This window comes from Dermochelys coriacea, chromosome 1 (assembly GCF_009764565.3).
Source record: "Dermochelys coriacea isolate rDerCor1 chromosome 1, rDerCor1.pri.v4, whole genome shotgun sequence".
NCBI lineage: Eukaryota > Metazoa > Chordata > Testudines > Dermochelyidae > Dermochelys > Dermochelys coriacea.
Window position 1 is genome coordinate 96,160,200 of NC_050068.2, and position 16,359 is coordinate 96,176,558.

Consider the following 16,359-nt stretch of genomic DNA (forward strand, 5'->3'; position numbering starts at 1 on the left):
AAACAGATATCATATACGCCATGACTGTCATTTGTCTAAATTACAATTATTTAGATCAGAACCAGGGGCTGCTCTTAGTCTCTTTCCCAACAAACACATATGCACTGGTGACTTTCAGAAATTGTTGTATTTTAAATAGTCTATAGTAGAATTAAGATTCTAGAGAATTTTAAGGCAGCTGATGGTGAAGAAATTGTTTTAAAGGGCTTCAATAAATCAGAAGATAGAATTCATTTCTAAGAGATTCCAATTAAGGAATGTAGATCAGAACAACCCAGCTTTGTTGCTTGTAGGTAAATTAAGAATATTTTCAAATGTAGATGTGAGAACAGTTTGAATTCTACCTGAAATAGATATGTAAAAGGCTTACCTGGAACAGAACTATGTACATTTAACAGTCAAGAGACCCAGCAAATGGAAGCCCAATTCCCTCCCACACTTTACTTAAACACTAAGTCATAAATTTGATTGCTAACAATAAGGTGCACTGACACATTTTTACTCATCTAAAATAAATGGATCAGCCAATGTTACATAATTTTTAAAACAAAACAGCAACAGATGTTAAGAAAAAAACGGAACAATGATTTATTGGTTAAATCTAACCTGTATTATTTAACCTGTAACTATTTTTTAAAAGAGTACTATATGGATTTAATGCCATTGAGAGAAGTTACTAGAACATGAACACACCAGTACCAGTTGGCCTGTTCAACAACTTACACAGGTTTTCATTTTGATTTCTATGACCTTGACATTTGAGACAAATAGCTGGTATTGTCCAGTCAAAACATGTCATACAGCATAATCAGCATTCTCCTAGATGACAAGCATTTTTGTGAGCATTCAAAAAGCTAAAGTATCTAATTCTGGTAAGTAAAGTATTCTAGTTGAGGGTCTGATACAGCAAGATCTGTCTAGCTTTCATGCCAGTGAGCCTGCAGAAGCCAAAAACTTTGGATTCTTCTCTCAAATATACCATAGAAGTATTTTAGGCTGAAATGGTCTAGAGCCACATTATACCCTTGATCCATGCACATGATTCTCCCTGAATATTGATGGAAATTATGGGCATAGATTCACAGTACAATATGGCCAGATGCCTGCACTTTTGTAGTATGTTTAAAAACTCCAGCATATCTCACACAGTACGCATGATTCTCCTCTTATCTTCTTGTAAACCAAAGACATGCATCCATGCAAGGTCACAGAATTGCAACACTGTAAAACAGGGTTAGGTGAGATTAGACTCAGCCCAATAAAAGGACACAAATGTGAGACCCTTATGTTAAATAGCACCATATCAAATGTCATCCTGTTGAATTTAATGGGAGTAATTGTGGAGTAAGGTGCTACTCATCAAGAAAAAGGGTGTCAGAATCTGCCCAAGCAGTAGTTAATTTTGGAACTTCATGATAATAAAAGTGTTAATAGAAGCCAGATGCCACACCTGTGTAGATGGGCAAATGAGAACCAAATACAGCGGAAATGGATTGTTTCTGCTGTGCAGGTGGCCCATTCCACAAAGAACCCACATACAGGGATGCCACAACGCTTTGAATGTCACAGAGCAGAGTTCTGTAGCAGCTGGTCTCTATTTTTAATCTTGGCATAAGTGGGTGTGGAGGGATGGCTGGCAGGACTCATCCGCAATCTCCTCTTCTCCTTCAGCAAACGCTGTTGCATGAAAGCTACTGCAGGTTGGGAGTGAAGACTCTGTTCTTCAGCCTTGCAAGTATTGGACTGGGTTTCTGCATAGGGAAAGCCCTTCTACTCAGCCTTTCTTCTGTGGCAAAGGGTGTGACCATAATTAACTTGTGGACAGACCAGAATTTTGTATTTAAATCAGATTTTTGCTGGTATTGATGCTTGAAATAAGATTAACAGTTTGAATGTCCCTTAATTTAGTCACTTCCTTCACTGGGAAAATATCTATCATATAATATAACAATTTATGTTCTACAGGATTTTAAAAATCGCAACTTTCTGTTCCATTTTTCTTTATTTGCTGCTCTTCAGTCAACGAAATGGAAAACACCTTTTAAAATCTAAGGTGAATAACCTTAGACTGCACTGAACCTCAAATTGTAAATATCTCAACCAAAAACAAAGAACTGGATGCAGCAAAGCACTTGCGTGTTTTTTTTGTTTTTTTTAAGCATGTGAATAGTGCTACATGTTTAAGTTCTTTACTGGATCAGGACCTAACTTATGAACACAGAATACAAATCTTTCCTTAAATTCTTCTCAATATCAGTTGGGCTATTCAAAATTACAAGTGATACTTTTCTACCCAGGAGAGCTGAAATGGCAACTTCACAAAGGTTCAATTAAACAGAATTCCTGATGCAAAATTTTTAAATGCATTAATTTAAAACAGTAAAATAAAGTATATTTAATGAATTTGCTGTGTGCCCTGAAGGGGGAGATTTGGCTTGAATTGTATTAAGGCACAATAAATGCAAATAATGTATATATTTTAACAATGTGTTTTGCAGAAGATAACTTTCTGCTACATGGTGTTTACTGATAAGTCTTTCAATAAGTATTTCCTCTAGTTATTTTAATTTTCTTTGATTACCTGGATAAAAAGAGGAATGTATATTCAATTATTTAAATATTGGGACAGTGCAAAATAAGCAAAATGTGACCATTTTCTTCTAAAATACAGTAGATTGATTCTGATTTTCAGCATTTGGATCTCAGCAAAAGAAAACTGAAAATTTTACATTAATTTCTACACACCATACCTGTATTATATTTTAATTTAAAAATTAATATTTATAACTATTCACTTATTTCTATAAAAATGTATTTTTGGTTGGTTTAGTTCTTGTTTCTGCCAGTTTGTAAAACTGCTTTAAAAAGATGGCTTATATAAAGTATTGCATTAGAAAATGGTGTTATGTTATCAAAATTGCAGTAAGACAAAGTTGTCATTTTAAAGTGACACTAAACAAATTGATTTTACATGCTTTCCAAATGGGAAAACAGAGAAACTCTAGGTTTTCTAATAATCTCTAAAACTGCACCCCAGAATTGTTAGATGCCTTGCACCTGTGATTTAAATATGGAAGTCTCCACAATCTAATTTAAAAAAAAAAACGTCCTAGGTCTGCCTAATTCCTTTAGTAATGGAAATTTATTTAGATGGAAATGATAAATGTATTGCACTGAAATTAAAGAAAGATAGATGAAACATTTTTCTTAACATTAAATATGATTGTTGTCTAGTGCAAAAAGCTCCCCTCTAAACACGGTCAGTCATCAAGTTTAGATGGTTTCAGGTTTGCATTCTACACAAAGCAATCATGTCTATGCTGGATCACAGTGCAGTTTCATAAATGATTAATCCTGAGGCAGCATCTTCTGAAGAATCTGTGACTTGACCATTCTGAATAACTTCTGGGTAATTTTTACTGAAATAGACCTAGAAAAAGAAAACATACATACACTGATTAATTTTACCCATCACTGTTGAACATTTTTTTAGTTTCAAAAGACAGTTCTCCAGATTAATGCACTGTAAGCACAGAAATTAATTTCCATCAGGAAACTGAACAGGAACTTTAGTTTAACAAAATTCAAGACATAGCTCCTTATTCACTGAGGAATTAGTAAAATTACACTCAGATCTTTCTCTCATCAGAATAAAGTGTAACTGAATCCTCACATGACCTGTAGATCCATTCACGTTCTGATAATTCAGATCAATAGATATATTATCACTTTGCATTAAACAGATAAGTAAAATTATTTTACTGGCTCAAAACATGGAGATAAATTAAAAACAGGGTGACAAAGAGGCTGGGAAATCTAGAGTCCACACAAGGGTTTCTCATTTTCACACACAAAATGAACACAATGGATCTGGATGTTAATATCAGGTTGAAATCCTTATATTTTACAAACTATGATTGACAACCATTGAAACTTCAGTATATGTATGAAATATCCCAGCGTTTAATTTGTGCTGCAGGGCAGTTATAGGGCCTATAGAAATGTGAACTCTGGATAGTGTACCACAATAATGAAAGGAGAAGCAAAAGCCTTAACAATGACTCAACCAAGCAACTTCTCTAAAATGTAAGATGATACCAAATAATAGGACAGTTCTTTGCCAAGCCTTTGAGTTCTTGAATTCTACCAATTTCTAGCTGAACTAGAAGAGATGCAGGTTTCCTGATAAATGTATAATCAGAACATAAAGGAAATGAAATGCTGTCAAGTTTCACTGTTCCACAATCATCAGTTTTTAGTAGCTGTATCATATCTCTGTTCCTCGACAGATGCGCATAACAAAATGAAATAATGTCAAGACTTGTGCTCTTATCTGAAAATGTGTTTGGGTGAAAAAGGACTTCAAATGTAATTTCAAAGAAGAATGTGAAAAGTTTTGTTTGAGTCTTTTAAAAACCGAAAATACCTATCTTTCTGAGGCTGACATGCGTCACAAGTTAGGTCTCATATTCACGCTGTCCTGAATATGGCTTGGGAAACATTTCTCCTATTTATATTTTGGGAACGCTGTCAACAAAGTTAGCTTTGCCTGATAATTGTGTTCTTTTCATATCTGAATAAATGTATAGGACATATGATATAAAAAAGTAATAGCTATATTATACAAAACCTCCTATATCTTTGAATGTCTCCCTTTGTGTACACACACACACACACACACACACACACACACTAATGCAGTATATTTGTACAATTTTCAAAGAATATTAAGGTTATGATTTGAATCAACAAAAAGACTGGAAGTCAAGCATTCTCCAGTAACCAGCCATAATAGGGTGCACTAGAGGAAAAGCAATCTACATATTGGAGGTTGAAGCCTTGGTAATGCACTTCCATTTTTTTACTGATTTAAGACAATTTTAACATTTTTACTGTAGCTTTTGACAAGAATTTTCTTAAGAAAAGGTAATAGAAAACCTCAGCACATTACTGGGGACACAATGAAATGGCAGTAGTTTTTTCAACTATCTCACTGTACATGTACGGGAATCCTTCCCCGGGGCCTGATATCGCAAGATGCGGAATGCCCACAGTTCAAGTGTGGAAGGTGCATAGAGCCTCACATAAGGCAGGTCTTCCACTAACATTAACAGGACAGTAATGGCATTAAAAGTCTATAGAGTAACGACTGTGCATGCACATTAGCTGATATTTAAATATATATTTGTAAGCAAAAATCTTTTATCAATATATCCAAAGGCAGTTAATACAGTAGCTGCCCACTCCTGGTGCCACTGAAGTCAAGAGCAAAGCTTTCCTTCACATCAGGATTGGAATCCAAATGGTAAATTTTGTTTATCTGAATAAATCATTGTTGAGTGTGCAGCAGTGGGGTAAAATAAGCTAAACTCATGAACATGTTGTTCTGTCTAACAATTATTTCTCTTTTTCTTATGATTATCTCCTAACAGCTCCTTTTTAAATTGAACATGGATAACAACAATGTTCACTTAGGGCTCAATCTTGCAGAGAGGCTTTGAGGTGGCTGAGCAGTGTCAAACAGCATTCAGACTCATAAGCAATTCTGAGCATGCTCAGCAGGATGGACTTTGAGCTGCATCATACTAAGCCAGGGTTGCTACCTTTTACATTTGCAGAAAAATAATAAGGAATGCTAAGTGGCTGAAATGGGCAGAATTGGGGGAGGGAGGTGTTAGAAGCTAATGCAAGATTTTCAAAAGCAACTACTAAACTTGACAGGTTTCAGAGCAGCAGCCGTGTTAGTCTGTATTCACAAAAAGAAAAGGAGGACTTGTGGCACCTTGGAGACTAACAAATTTATTTGAGCATAAGCTTTCGTGAGCTACAACTCACTTCATCAGATGCATTAGTGGAAAATACAGTGGGGAGATTTATATACATAGAGAACATGAAACAAAGAGTGTTACCATACACACTAACAAGACCGATCACTTAAGGTGAGCTATTACCAGCAGAAGAGTGGGGGGAGGAAAACCTTTTGTAGTGATAATCAAGGTGGGCCGTTTCCAGCAGTTGACAAGAACGTCTGAGGAAAGGTGGGGGTGGGGAATAAACATGGGAAAATAGTTTTATTTTGTAAAATGACCCATCCACTCCCAGTCTTTATTCAAGCCTAAGTTAATTGTATCCAGTTTGCAAATTAATTCCAATTCAGCAGTCTCTCGTTGGAGTCATTACCCTCTGATCCACTGAGGGTTATCAAAAGAAATGACATCATGTGCTTTCTCAGGGAGTTTCTTGAGCAGAAGAACAAATCCACACACACACCCCTGGAACCCCAACTTGGGGTATTCGATCTGCTACCCAAGATCCATAAACCTGGAAATCCTGGATGCCCCATCGTCTCAGGCATTGGCATCCTGACAGCAGGACTGTCTGGCTATGTAGACTCCCTCCTCAGGCCCTATGCTATCAGCACTCCCAGCTATCTTTGAGACACCACTGACTTCCTGAGGAAACTACAGTCCATTACTGATCTTCCTGAAAACACCATCCCAGCCACTATGGAAGTAGAAGCCCTCTACACCAACATTCCACACAAAGATGGACTACAAGCTATCAGGAACAGTATTCCTGATAATGTCATGGCAAACCTGGTGGCTGAACTTTGTGACTTTGTCCTCACCCACAACTATTTCACATTTGGGGACAATGTATACCTTCAAATCAGCGGCACTGTAATGGGTACCCGCATGGCCCCACATTTTTATGGCTGACTTAGAACAACGCTTCTTCAGCTCTCGTCCCCTAATGCCCCTACTCTACTTGTGCTACATTGATGACATCTTCATCATCTGGACCCATGGAAAAGAAGCTCTTGAGGAATTCCACCATGATTTCAACAATTTCCATCCAACCATCAACCTCAGCCTGGACCTGTCCACACAAGAGATCCACTTCCTGGACATTATGGTGCTAATAGGTGATTGTCACATAAACACCACCCTATTCCGGAAACCTACTGACCGCTATTCCTACCTAGATGCCTCCAGCTTTCATCCAGACCACACCACGATCCATTATCTACAGCCAAGCTCTACGATACAACCCCTCAGACAGAGACAAACACCTACAAGATCTCTATCAAGCATTCTTACAACTACAATACCCACCTGCTGAAATGAAGAAACAGACTGACAGAGCCAGAAGTCACCTACTACAGGACAGGCCCAACAAAGAAAATAACAGAACGCCACTAGCCATCCCCTTCAGGCCCAACTAAAACCTCCAACACATCATCAAGGATCTACAACCTATCCTGAAGGACGACCCATCACTCTCACAGATCTTGGGAGACAGGCCAGTCCTTGCTTACAGACAGCCCCCCAACCTGAAGCAAATACTCACCAGCAACCACACACCACACAACAACCACTAACCGAGGAACCTATCCTTGCAACAAAGCCCATTGCCAACTGTGTCCACATATCTATTCAGAGGACACCATCAGAAGGCCTAATTGCATCAGCAACACTATGGGAGGCTCATTCACCTGCACATCTACCAATGTGATATGTGCCAGCAATGCCCCTCTGCCATGTACATTGGTCAAACTGGACAGTCTCTATGTAAAAGAATCAATGGACACAAATCAGACATCAAAAATTGTAACATTCAAAAACCAGTCGGAGAACACTTCAATCCCTTTGGTCACTCAATTACAGACCTAAAAGTGGCAATTCTTCAACAAAAAAACAGACTCCAAGGAGAGACTGCTGAATTGGAATTAATTTGCAAACTGGATACAACTAACTTAGGCTTGAATAAAGACTGGGAGTGGATGGGTCATTACACAAAGTAAAACTATTTCCCCATGTTTATTCCCCACCCCCCACTGTTCCTCACATGTTCTTGTCAACTGCTGGAAATGGCCCACCTTGATTATCACTACAAAAGGTTCTTTCCCCTCCCCCCCGCCCACTCTCCTGCTGATAATAGCTCACCTTAAGTGATCACTCGTTAGTGTGTATGGTAACACCCATTGTTTCATGTTCTCTGTGTCTATATCTCCCCACTGTATTTTTCACTGAATGCATCTGATGAAGTAAAGTGTAGCTCATGAAAGCTTATGCTCAAATAAATTTGTTAGTCTCTAAGGTGCCACAAGTACTCCTTTTCTTTTTACTAAACTTAAGTGCCTGCATCCTTTGGATATCTAACCTGAAACACCTAAGAGGGGCACTTTTGGAAAATTAGGCTCTTTTTAAGTTGTCTCAAGATGGACAGTCAAAATTAAAGACACTCCATCACTGAGTTATGAAAATCTTGGCCCTGATGCTAAAGTATGCATTCCATGCTTTCAATTTAGATGCACAGCTGCCCTACTACTCCATAAAACTTACTGTAATGTGCAGAAACTTGTTGCCAGAGTATGCTCTGCTGCAAGATTCAAACAAGGTCAATGCTAAACTCAGAAATGCTTAGCAACCAACAAAGCCACATGCTGAACCATTTTGGTAAGGTAAACCATTGTAATGTCTTTCAAACCATATGCTTATTTGACAATACAATTTTTACCATTATTTAAGGTGCAGCTGGTTTTGGGTATAAGACTACCTTAGGAACCACAGTACGAACATATGAGAACACAACAAACATCGCAACAGCAAGAGAAGCCATTAAGATCAGCTCTTCAACACATCCTGTGTTAGTGTGCAAGAAGCACAGGAGATACTAATAAAGGAATCCACAAGTTAAGCTTCCTGCTACTTCCACAACTGTGCCATAATCTGTAGTTTTGAGCAGTTGCTGAGCTTCCCTTTACTCCATATTTTGGATGAGGAGCTGACAAGTATTGTGCTCTGCTCCTTTAGCAGATACTTAAGCTTGCATCTACCCTCTAGCCCAGTAGTTATCAAACTGTTTCACAGCATGAACCACATTCTAAGAGAGATTGGTTCATGGATCTCTTCCCCTCCTGTATGCAATCATGTAACACTCCTGTGTCAACAGCAGGTGATTACATAGACAAGTACTATCAGGCAATTCTATTACATATTTTGAGCTGTCCTTGAATGCAGTTTTGCAACTGGAAACAAAAGGAGACATCACCATGTGGTTAAACTCTCTGCAGATGACCATTTCAGAGCCTTGGCTCTAGCCTGTTCATTCCTTGCAGGATTGAACCCTAATTTCCCATTAAGCTGGTTTTAGCTTTGTAGACGAACACTGATTTAGAACTTCTATGTTTGGTTCCTTTAAACATAATTTCTATAAATTCCAGAGATATCAAATTTAATTGTTTGTTTTCTATATAATTACCATACAGAATACAATGAACCCTTCTCTCTAATAATATATCAAAATATGAGTCACCATGCAACATCTTGGGAAACAAAGCACACTCAGGAATACATTCTGGCTGGGATCATGAAGAAAGAATTGTTTCCAGAGTTCTGAAACTGGTGCTACATAGGAGAGTTATAATGTAAGATCTGCCTTGCTTTTGCCATTCAATAAACCTGTTTATTAGTACGCATAATTATAAATAAGGCCTCCTGTACGCTGCAGCTGTAGAATTTGCTGCAGAATACACCCCTTGCTGCTAAATTGTATTCCAATCAAATCTCCCCTTTCTTTTGGTAAAAATTAAAAAAATTGTTCTAGACATCACTGCTGTGAAGAAAACCCTGAAACTGTGAACTTATGCAGTGGTCTCTTCCTGCATCTACAGAAAGCTGGAAACAATAACCTTAGGGGCATGATGTATCCCATCCATTGAAATCTGTGGCCTCTTCAATGCCATCGCTCCATTTTTCCAAGATGTCAAAGAATTACCTATTTTTACTAGGCAATTCTCCACTTTGCTGCAGCCAGGCACCGGCCATTTTGTTTCCTGAATCTCGGCCATGCTGCCTGCCCAGTGTTCTCCAGCCTTCCTCACAAATTGGATTGTAATGCATGCTCTTCATACTGTTCTATCAAACCAGGCAGCAAGATCCAAGGGAGCTGGAGCTGAAGTTCAGTTTGCTGTCAGGGAACAGGGAAAGCCAGTAGCATAGTTTGGCAAGCCGGGTTGCCTTGATAAGAATGAAGCAACTGTTGAGTTGAGCCACTGAAGCAAACTGAAAACTCCTTTCTTCACTGACACACATTTGGGGGGTAATGGAAAGGACAGGAGAGAAGGAAGGAGGTTCAGCTCTACTGAAGTCATTTAGCACAGGTCAGAAGCCAGGACAGATAGGCAGCCTGGAGATCATAACAAAGAGACTGTGATAAAGGACAAGAGAGAATACTGGGATGTGGAGCTGAAGGGGTGGGGGACTGGGACAAAGATAGGCTGGAGTGGTCAGGGGTAGAAGTGTCTGTAGCCACTAAAGTCCCCTCAGAATCTAGAATAGAAACCAGGATTCCAGAATCAATATTCCTCTCTATTCAGCAAATAGCTGTATAACCAACTGGCAAAATTTGTATTACATTTACTTCCAGTGGCTGGCCCACACAGATGACAACCTACTACTGAGATCGGCTACTCCTTTAGCTCAAATAGCAGAGGTCTGAGTGGTAGATCTAAAGATTCAGATTGAGCAGGGGGTTGGACTAGATGACCTCCTGAGGTCTCTTCCAACCCAATCTTCTATGATTCTGGAACAGTTGAACCACTATGTAGGAGACCATACAATTCCATGTGATGGTATTTGGTTTTTCAGGTTGCTTTTTTAAAAATCCAGGCAGTTGCATACAAAAAACTACCTTACTTTTAAGATTGCAAAATCAAGCAGTAAGAAATTAGGAAATACCACAAAATTGCCTGTGCAATCTTAATTCTCTCCCTTGGTCATATGCATTATAGTACGCCCTTTAGATAATCACCTATTGTTTGTTCATAGGACCTCTGCATCATTCAGTGCACAAGATGGGCCTGTTCTGAGAATAAAGCAGGGCTGTGTACTGAAGGAGGCAGTTGTCTGACGACTTCTGCCTTCTTTGTTGCAGAAGTTGGAAGGTGTATAATGAATGAGGCAGGTATTGCAGAAAAAGAGGAGAGGGTCATGGTTAAGACAGTTGACTACCAATCTGGTGAATGGGATCCTATCCCTGCCTCTACCACAGAGATCCTATGTCAGGGGTGGGCAAACTATGGCCCAGGAGCCACATCCGGCCCATCAGACGTTTTAATCTGGCCCTCAAGCTCCCACTGGGGAGCACGGTCCAGGGCTTTCCCCTCTCTGGTGCTCCGGCCAGGGAGCGGAGTCATGGGCTTGCCCTGCTCCGTGCATGGCTCCGCGTGGCTCCTGGAAGCAGTGGCATATGTGCCCCCTGTGCCCAGTTCCTACACATAGGGCAGCCAGGGGGCTCTGCACACTGCCCCCGCCCCACACGCTGCCTCTGCAGCTCCTATTGGCCAGGAACCATGGCCAATGGGAGCTTCAGGGGTGGAACCTGTGGATGGGGTAGTGCGCAGAGCTGCCTGGCCACCTCTCTGTGTAGAAAGCCAGAGTGGGACATGCCACTGCTTGCAGAAGCTGCTTGAGGTAAGTGCCACCCGGAGCCTGCACCCCTGACCCTCTGCCCCAGCCCCGATCCCCCTCCCACCATCCAAACCCCTTGGTCCCAGCCTGGAGCACCATCCTGCAATCCCAACCCCTCATCCCCAGCCCCACCCAGAGCCCGCACCCCCCAGCTGGAACTGTAGCCCCCTCCCCCTGCACCCCAATCTCCTGCTCCAGACTGGAGCCTCCTCCTGCACCCTGAACTCCTCATTTCTGGCCCCAGCCCAGAGCCCCCACCCCCAGCCAAAGCCCTCACCCCCTCCCACACCCCAATCCCCAATTTTGTGAGCATTTATGGCCTGCTATACTATTTCCATACCCAGATGTGGCCCTTGGGTCAAAAAGTTTGCCCATCCCTGTCCTATGTGATGCTGAGCAAATCACTTAAACCAAACTTGAGAGAACTGGAGTTTGATTTGTAGTCAGGCTAAACATTCACAGCTACAACAGAAATCAGTGGGAACTGTATTCAGAACAAAAAGTGCTATAAAATGTTAAATTATCTAAAAATCAGGACACAGGTGTATCAAATTGGGCACCCCAAATTAGTACACACTTGATCTTAATGTCTCTGTGTCTCAGCTCCCCATCTGTATAGTAGGGATAATACTACCCCCTCATCTCAGAAGGGTGTTGTGGAAATAAATCAGTTAATGTTTGTGAAACACTCAGATGTTGTAATGTTAAGAGTAATAAAAAAGCTCATGAGGAAATTAATAATTCTTTATTCAGAGATGGTTTCAATAGTGTGCAATAAATAAGGCCTGGGACCATACAATGAACAATGAAGAGAAAGCAAAATATTGAATACCCACTCATTCAATGAGCACCATTCATCTTGTGCACTGAGCAAGGAAAAGATAATATGTGATCATACAATTAACAGTTGTGTCATAAGGGAACCAAATTTAGGTAGCATGAGCAACCTTTGTCATTTTCTAACTTCTGAGTGCTTGACTTCACAACCTTAACATTCTTTCAGGTTCATTTTTTTGTGAGTGATGTATATCTATACCACATACTATATTATTTATACATGCATATATGTGCAAACACATATAGATGCAAACAATCTCAAGCATAATCTTTCAACTCAGGATATATATCATTTTGAACTCTGGATGTATATTATTTTATATCCCAGTAATAAAGCACTGAATATAAGGGTTTAGAATTGAAAAGCTGATAGACCATTAACTACAGGAGTGGATGGGACCTGCTCTAATACTGAATATGCTAACATGTGAAAAATAAGACTATAGAGACAAACTTAATTACAACTTCTTTTAAAACTACCTGTTTTGCTGTTTCAATCAGAGCAGCAGCTTCAGCCTTTCCCACTTGTTGCACCATCTTGTAGAACAGGCTCTCTTTTTCTTGTAGCAAAATGTACGGCTCATTATATTCTTTCAGTCTTCCTGCATCTAAAACCTGTTAATGAGCAGCAACACACCTATTAACGCATGAAATTCTGAAACAACATATTATAGGTAATTCACTACAATAGTAGGACTGGTAGGTGGGTTTTTTTAGACTGTATTCTTTGATTTCATGTTAAAATGCATTATATGGATTGAAGGTTGGATATTCTAATATCCTTTTAATGGGCGCATGGTATATTTTCTGTTTCTAGACCCGGGAGTATGTTGGGAAGATACCTACCCTGACTCTATACTTTACTCGTAATAAAGATGAGGTACTATCAGAGATAGAGGTGTCAAAAGAGGTAGTGCTAGAACAAATTCATAAATTAAAAAGCAATAAGTCATTAGGCCAACAGTACACACTCAAGAATTTTGAAAAAAATTAAGAGTAAAGTCAGTGAGCTACTAGGAAAAATGTGCAGGCTCTCGTTACAATCAGCCACTCTGCTAAAGAACTAGAAGGTAGCAAATATTGTACATATATATATTTAAAAGATACTGACTGGGTGATCTTGGGAATTACAGACTGTGAAGTCTTACTACTTTCCTTGGTAATTTGATCAAAATGATAATTAAAAATAGAATTATAAAGCACTTAGTAAATCATGATAAATTAGGATCTAACCACCTTGGCTTTTGCAAAGGAAAATTATGCCTCACAAATTTATTAGAATTCATAGAATCATAGAATATCAGGGTTGGAAGGGACCTCAGGAGGTCATCTAGTCCAGCCCCCTGATCAAAGCAGGACCAATCCCCAACTAAATCATCCCAGCCAGGGCTTTGCCAAGCCTGACCTTAAAAACTTCTAAGGAAGGAGATTCCACCACCTCCCTAGGTAATGCATTTCAGTGTTTCACCACCCTCCTAGTGAAAAAGTTTTCCCTAATATCCAACCTAAACCTGCCCCACTGCAACTTGAGACCATTACTCCTCGTTCCGTCATCTGCTACCACTGAGAACAGTCTAGATCCATCCTCTTTGGAACCCCCTTTCAGGTAGTTGAAAGCAGCTATCAAATCCCCCCCTCATTCTTCTCTTCTGCAGACTAAACAATCCCAGTTCCCTCAGCCTCTCCTCGTAAGTCATGTGTTCCAGTCCCCTAATCATTTTTGTTGCCCTCCACTGGATGTTTTCCAATTTTTCCACATCCTTCTTGTAGTGTGTCCCAAAACTATGCACAGTACTCCAGATGAGGCCTCACCAATGTCAAATAGAGGGGAACAATCATGTCCCTCGATCTGCTGGCAATGCCCCTACTTATACATCCCAAAATGCTATTGGCCTTCTTGGCAACAACGGTACACTGTTGATTCATATCCAGCTTCTCGTCCACTGTAACCCCTAGGTCCTTTTCTGCAGAACTGCTGCCTAGCCATTCAGTCCCTTCTGTCCTAAGTGCAGGACTCTGCACTTGTCCTTGTTGAACCTCATCAGATTTCTTTTGGCCCAATCCTCTAATTTGTCTAGGGCCCTCTGTATCCTATCCCTACCCTCCAGTGTATCTATCTCTCCTCCCAGTTTAGTGTCATCTGCAAACTATTCTAAAATGCATCAGTAACACATTAGATAAAGGAGAACTGGTTGACAATTTATTTGGACTTTCAAAAGGCTACCAAAGGAACTAAGTATGCATGGTAGAGACAAAATGTTTATTGCTCAGGAAGGAATACACTAAGAGATAGAAAACAAAGAGTAGAAATAAATGGTCAATTTTTAACATGGCAAAAGCAGGATACAACGAAGTCCATACAAAGACTGATGTTTAATATATCTATTTGTTGTGTGGAAAAGAGGTGAGTAGTGAGGTGTCAAAACTTGCAGATGATACAAAATTATTCAGGTAAGTCAAGACCAGAGAAGACTGTCAATAACTTCAAAGGACCCTAACCAAACTAAATGAATGAGCACCACAATGGCAGATGAAAATAAATTCTGACAAATACAAAGTAATGCATATTGAAGGGAACACTTAATGACTCATGCATCCGATGAAGTGAGCTGTAGCTCATGAAAGCTGATGCTCAAACAAATTTATTAGTCTCTAAGGTGCCACAAGTCCTCCTTTTCTTTTAACAACTCATATACTCTACTGGATTCTAAATTAACAATATGACTCCGGAAAAAGACTTGGATATCATGGTGTACAAACTACATTCTAAGTTTAGTAGCAGTCAAGATAGCAAACAAAATGTTAGGATACAGAAGGGAATTGAATAGAAAATAATATAGAAAATATTTTTCTATTATATAAATCAATGATATGCACTCACCTGGAATATTCTACTCAGCTTTCAAAAAGGATAAAGCAGAAAGCCAGGGACAGATGATGAGAATGATTAGAGAGACAAAAACTCATACAGAGAGATGTTAAAGAAGTTGGGATTATTTACTTTAAAGAAGAGATGAATAAGAGGGAACATGATAAAAGTATTCAAAATAGTAAGTAGCATGGAGAAGGTAGCTCAAAGACCTGTTCTCCCTGTCTCATAACACAAGACCAGCGGACACTCAATGAAATTGAATCGTGGCAAATTCAAAATGAGGAAGAGGAAACTGCTTCATAAAATGCCTAACCTGCCTATAGCGCTCATTGTGACAAGATATCATTGAGGCCAAGAGGTTAGGAGGATTCAAGAATGGATTGGATGTTTATATGGATAACAAGAATATACAGAATTATAATAGTAAATACTAAAAAAAGGTAGGAAGCAATATAAACTCTCATATTTCAGATTGTAAGTCAAACTCTTACTCTTAGGGGTTACGAGGAAACTGCCCATGAAATAGGTAATTCCAGAACTGTTGGGTTTCTCATAGTTTTCTCTAAAGCTGCTAGTACTGCTGACTGTCAGTGACAGAATACAGGACTAATTGGACCAATGGACTGATCCATGTGGCAGTCCTATGTAAGAATTAGGCATTGTTGATGCTTTCTGCTAATGTGTTTTAAACATCTGGACCTAGCATTGGGAAATTCAAACTCCCAGCTCTAAGCTACCAGTTAAATTATAATAGATTCACAGATGTTAAGGTCAGAAGGGACCATTATGATCATCTAGTCTGACCTCCTACACAACACAGGCCACAGAATCTCACACACCCACTCCTGCGAAAAACCTCTTACCTATGTCTGAGCTATTGAAGTCCTCAAATCGTGGTTATACCAATAATGTACCAGTAATGTACCAGTTATTACACATTTAGAAGTATAATATGATACATTATATTTGAACATATGATAATCAAGATCATATGGAGCAATTATTACAAAAAGAGTTTGCAGAGAAGTAGCCATAGACTTTTTTCCATTTAAAAACGCTTCTATAGTAAAGAAAAATACAAAGTATATGCAATGAATTCCTCTAGAGGACAATATATATACAGTACTGTTGTGTGCATGGATGTACAAAGTATTAATGGAAAACTTTTGCACGCTC

The 16,359-nt window shown here is 39.4% G+C and overlaps 1 protein-coding gene across 5 annotated transcripts in view; it reads right to left on the reverse strand.

Annotated features, from left to right (window-relative positions):
• Positions 1-564: 564 nt before the first annotated feature.
• ABCC4 (ATP binding cassette subfamily C member 4) overlaps positions 565-16,359 on the reverse strand; it is a 199,697-nt gene continuing 183,902 nt past the window's right edge. For 4 of the 5 annotated variants that reach the window (XM_043504664.1, XM_038420547.2, XM_043504669.1 and 1 more), the window contains 2 exons: positions 12,792-12,926; positions 565-3,430 (listed from right to left, as the gene is read on the reverse strand). In XM_043504664.1, the coding sequence (XP_043360599.1) occupies positions 3,326-3,430; positions 12,792-12,926 (240 nt within the window). In that variant the 3' untranslated portion in view covers positions 565-3,325. Of the gene's footprint in view, positions 3,431-12,791; positions 12,927-16,359 lie in introns of those variants that run through there. The other variant, XM_043504666.1, reaches the window with a different exon arrangement.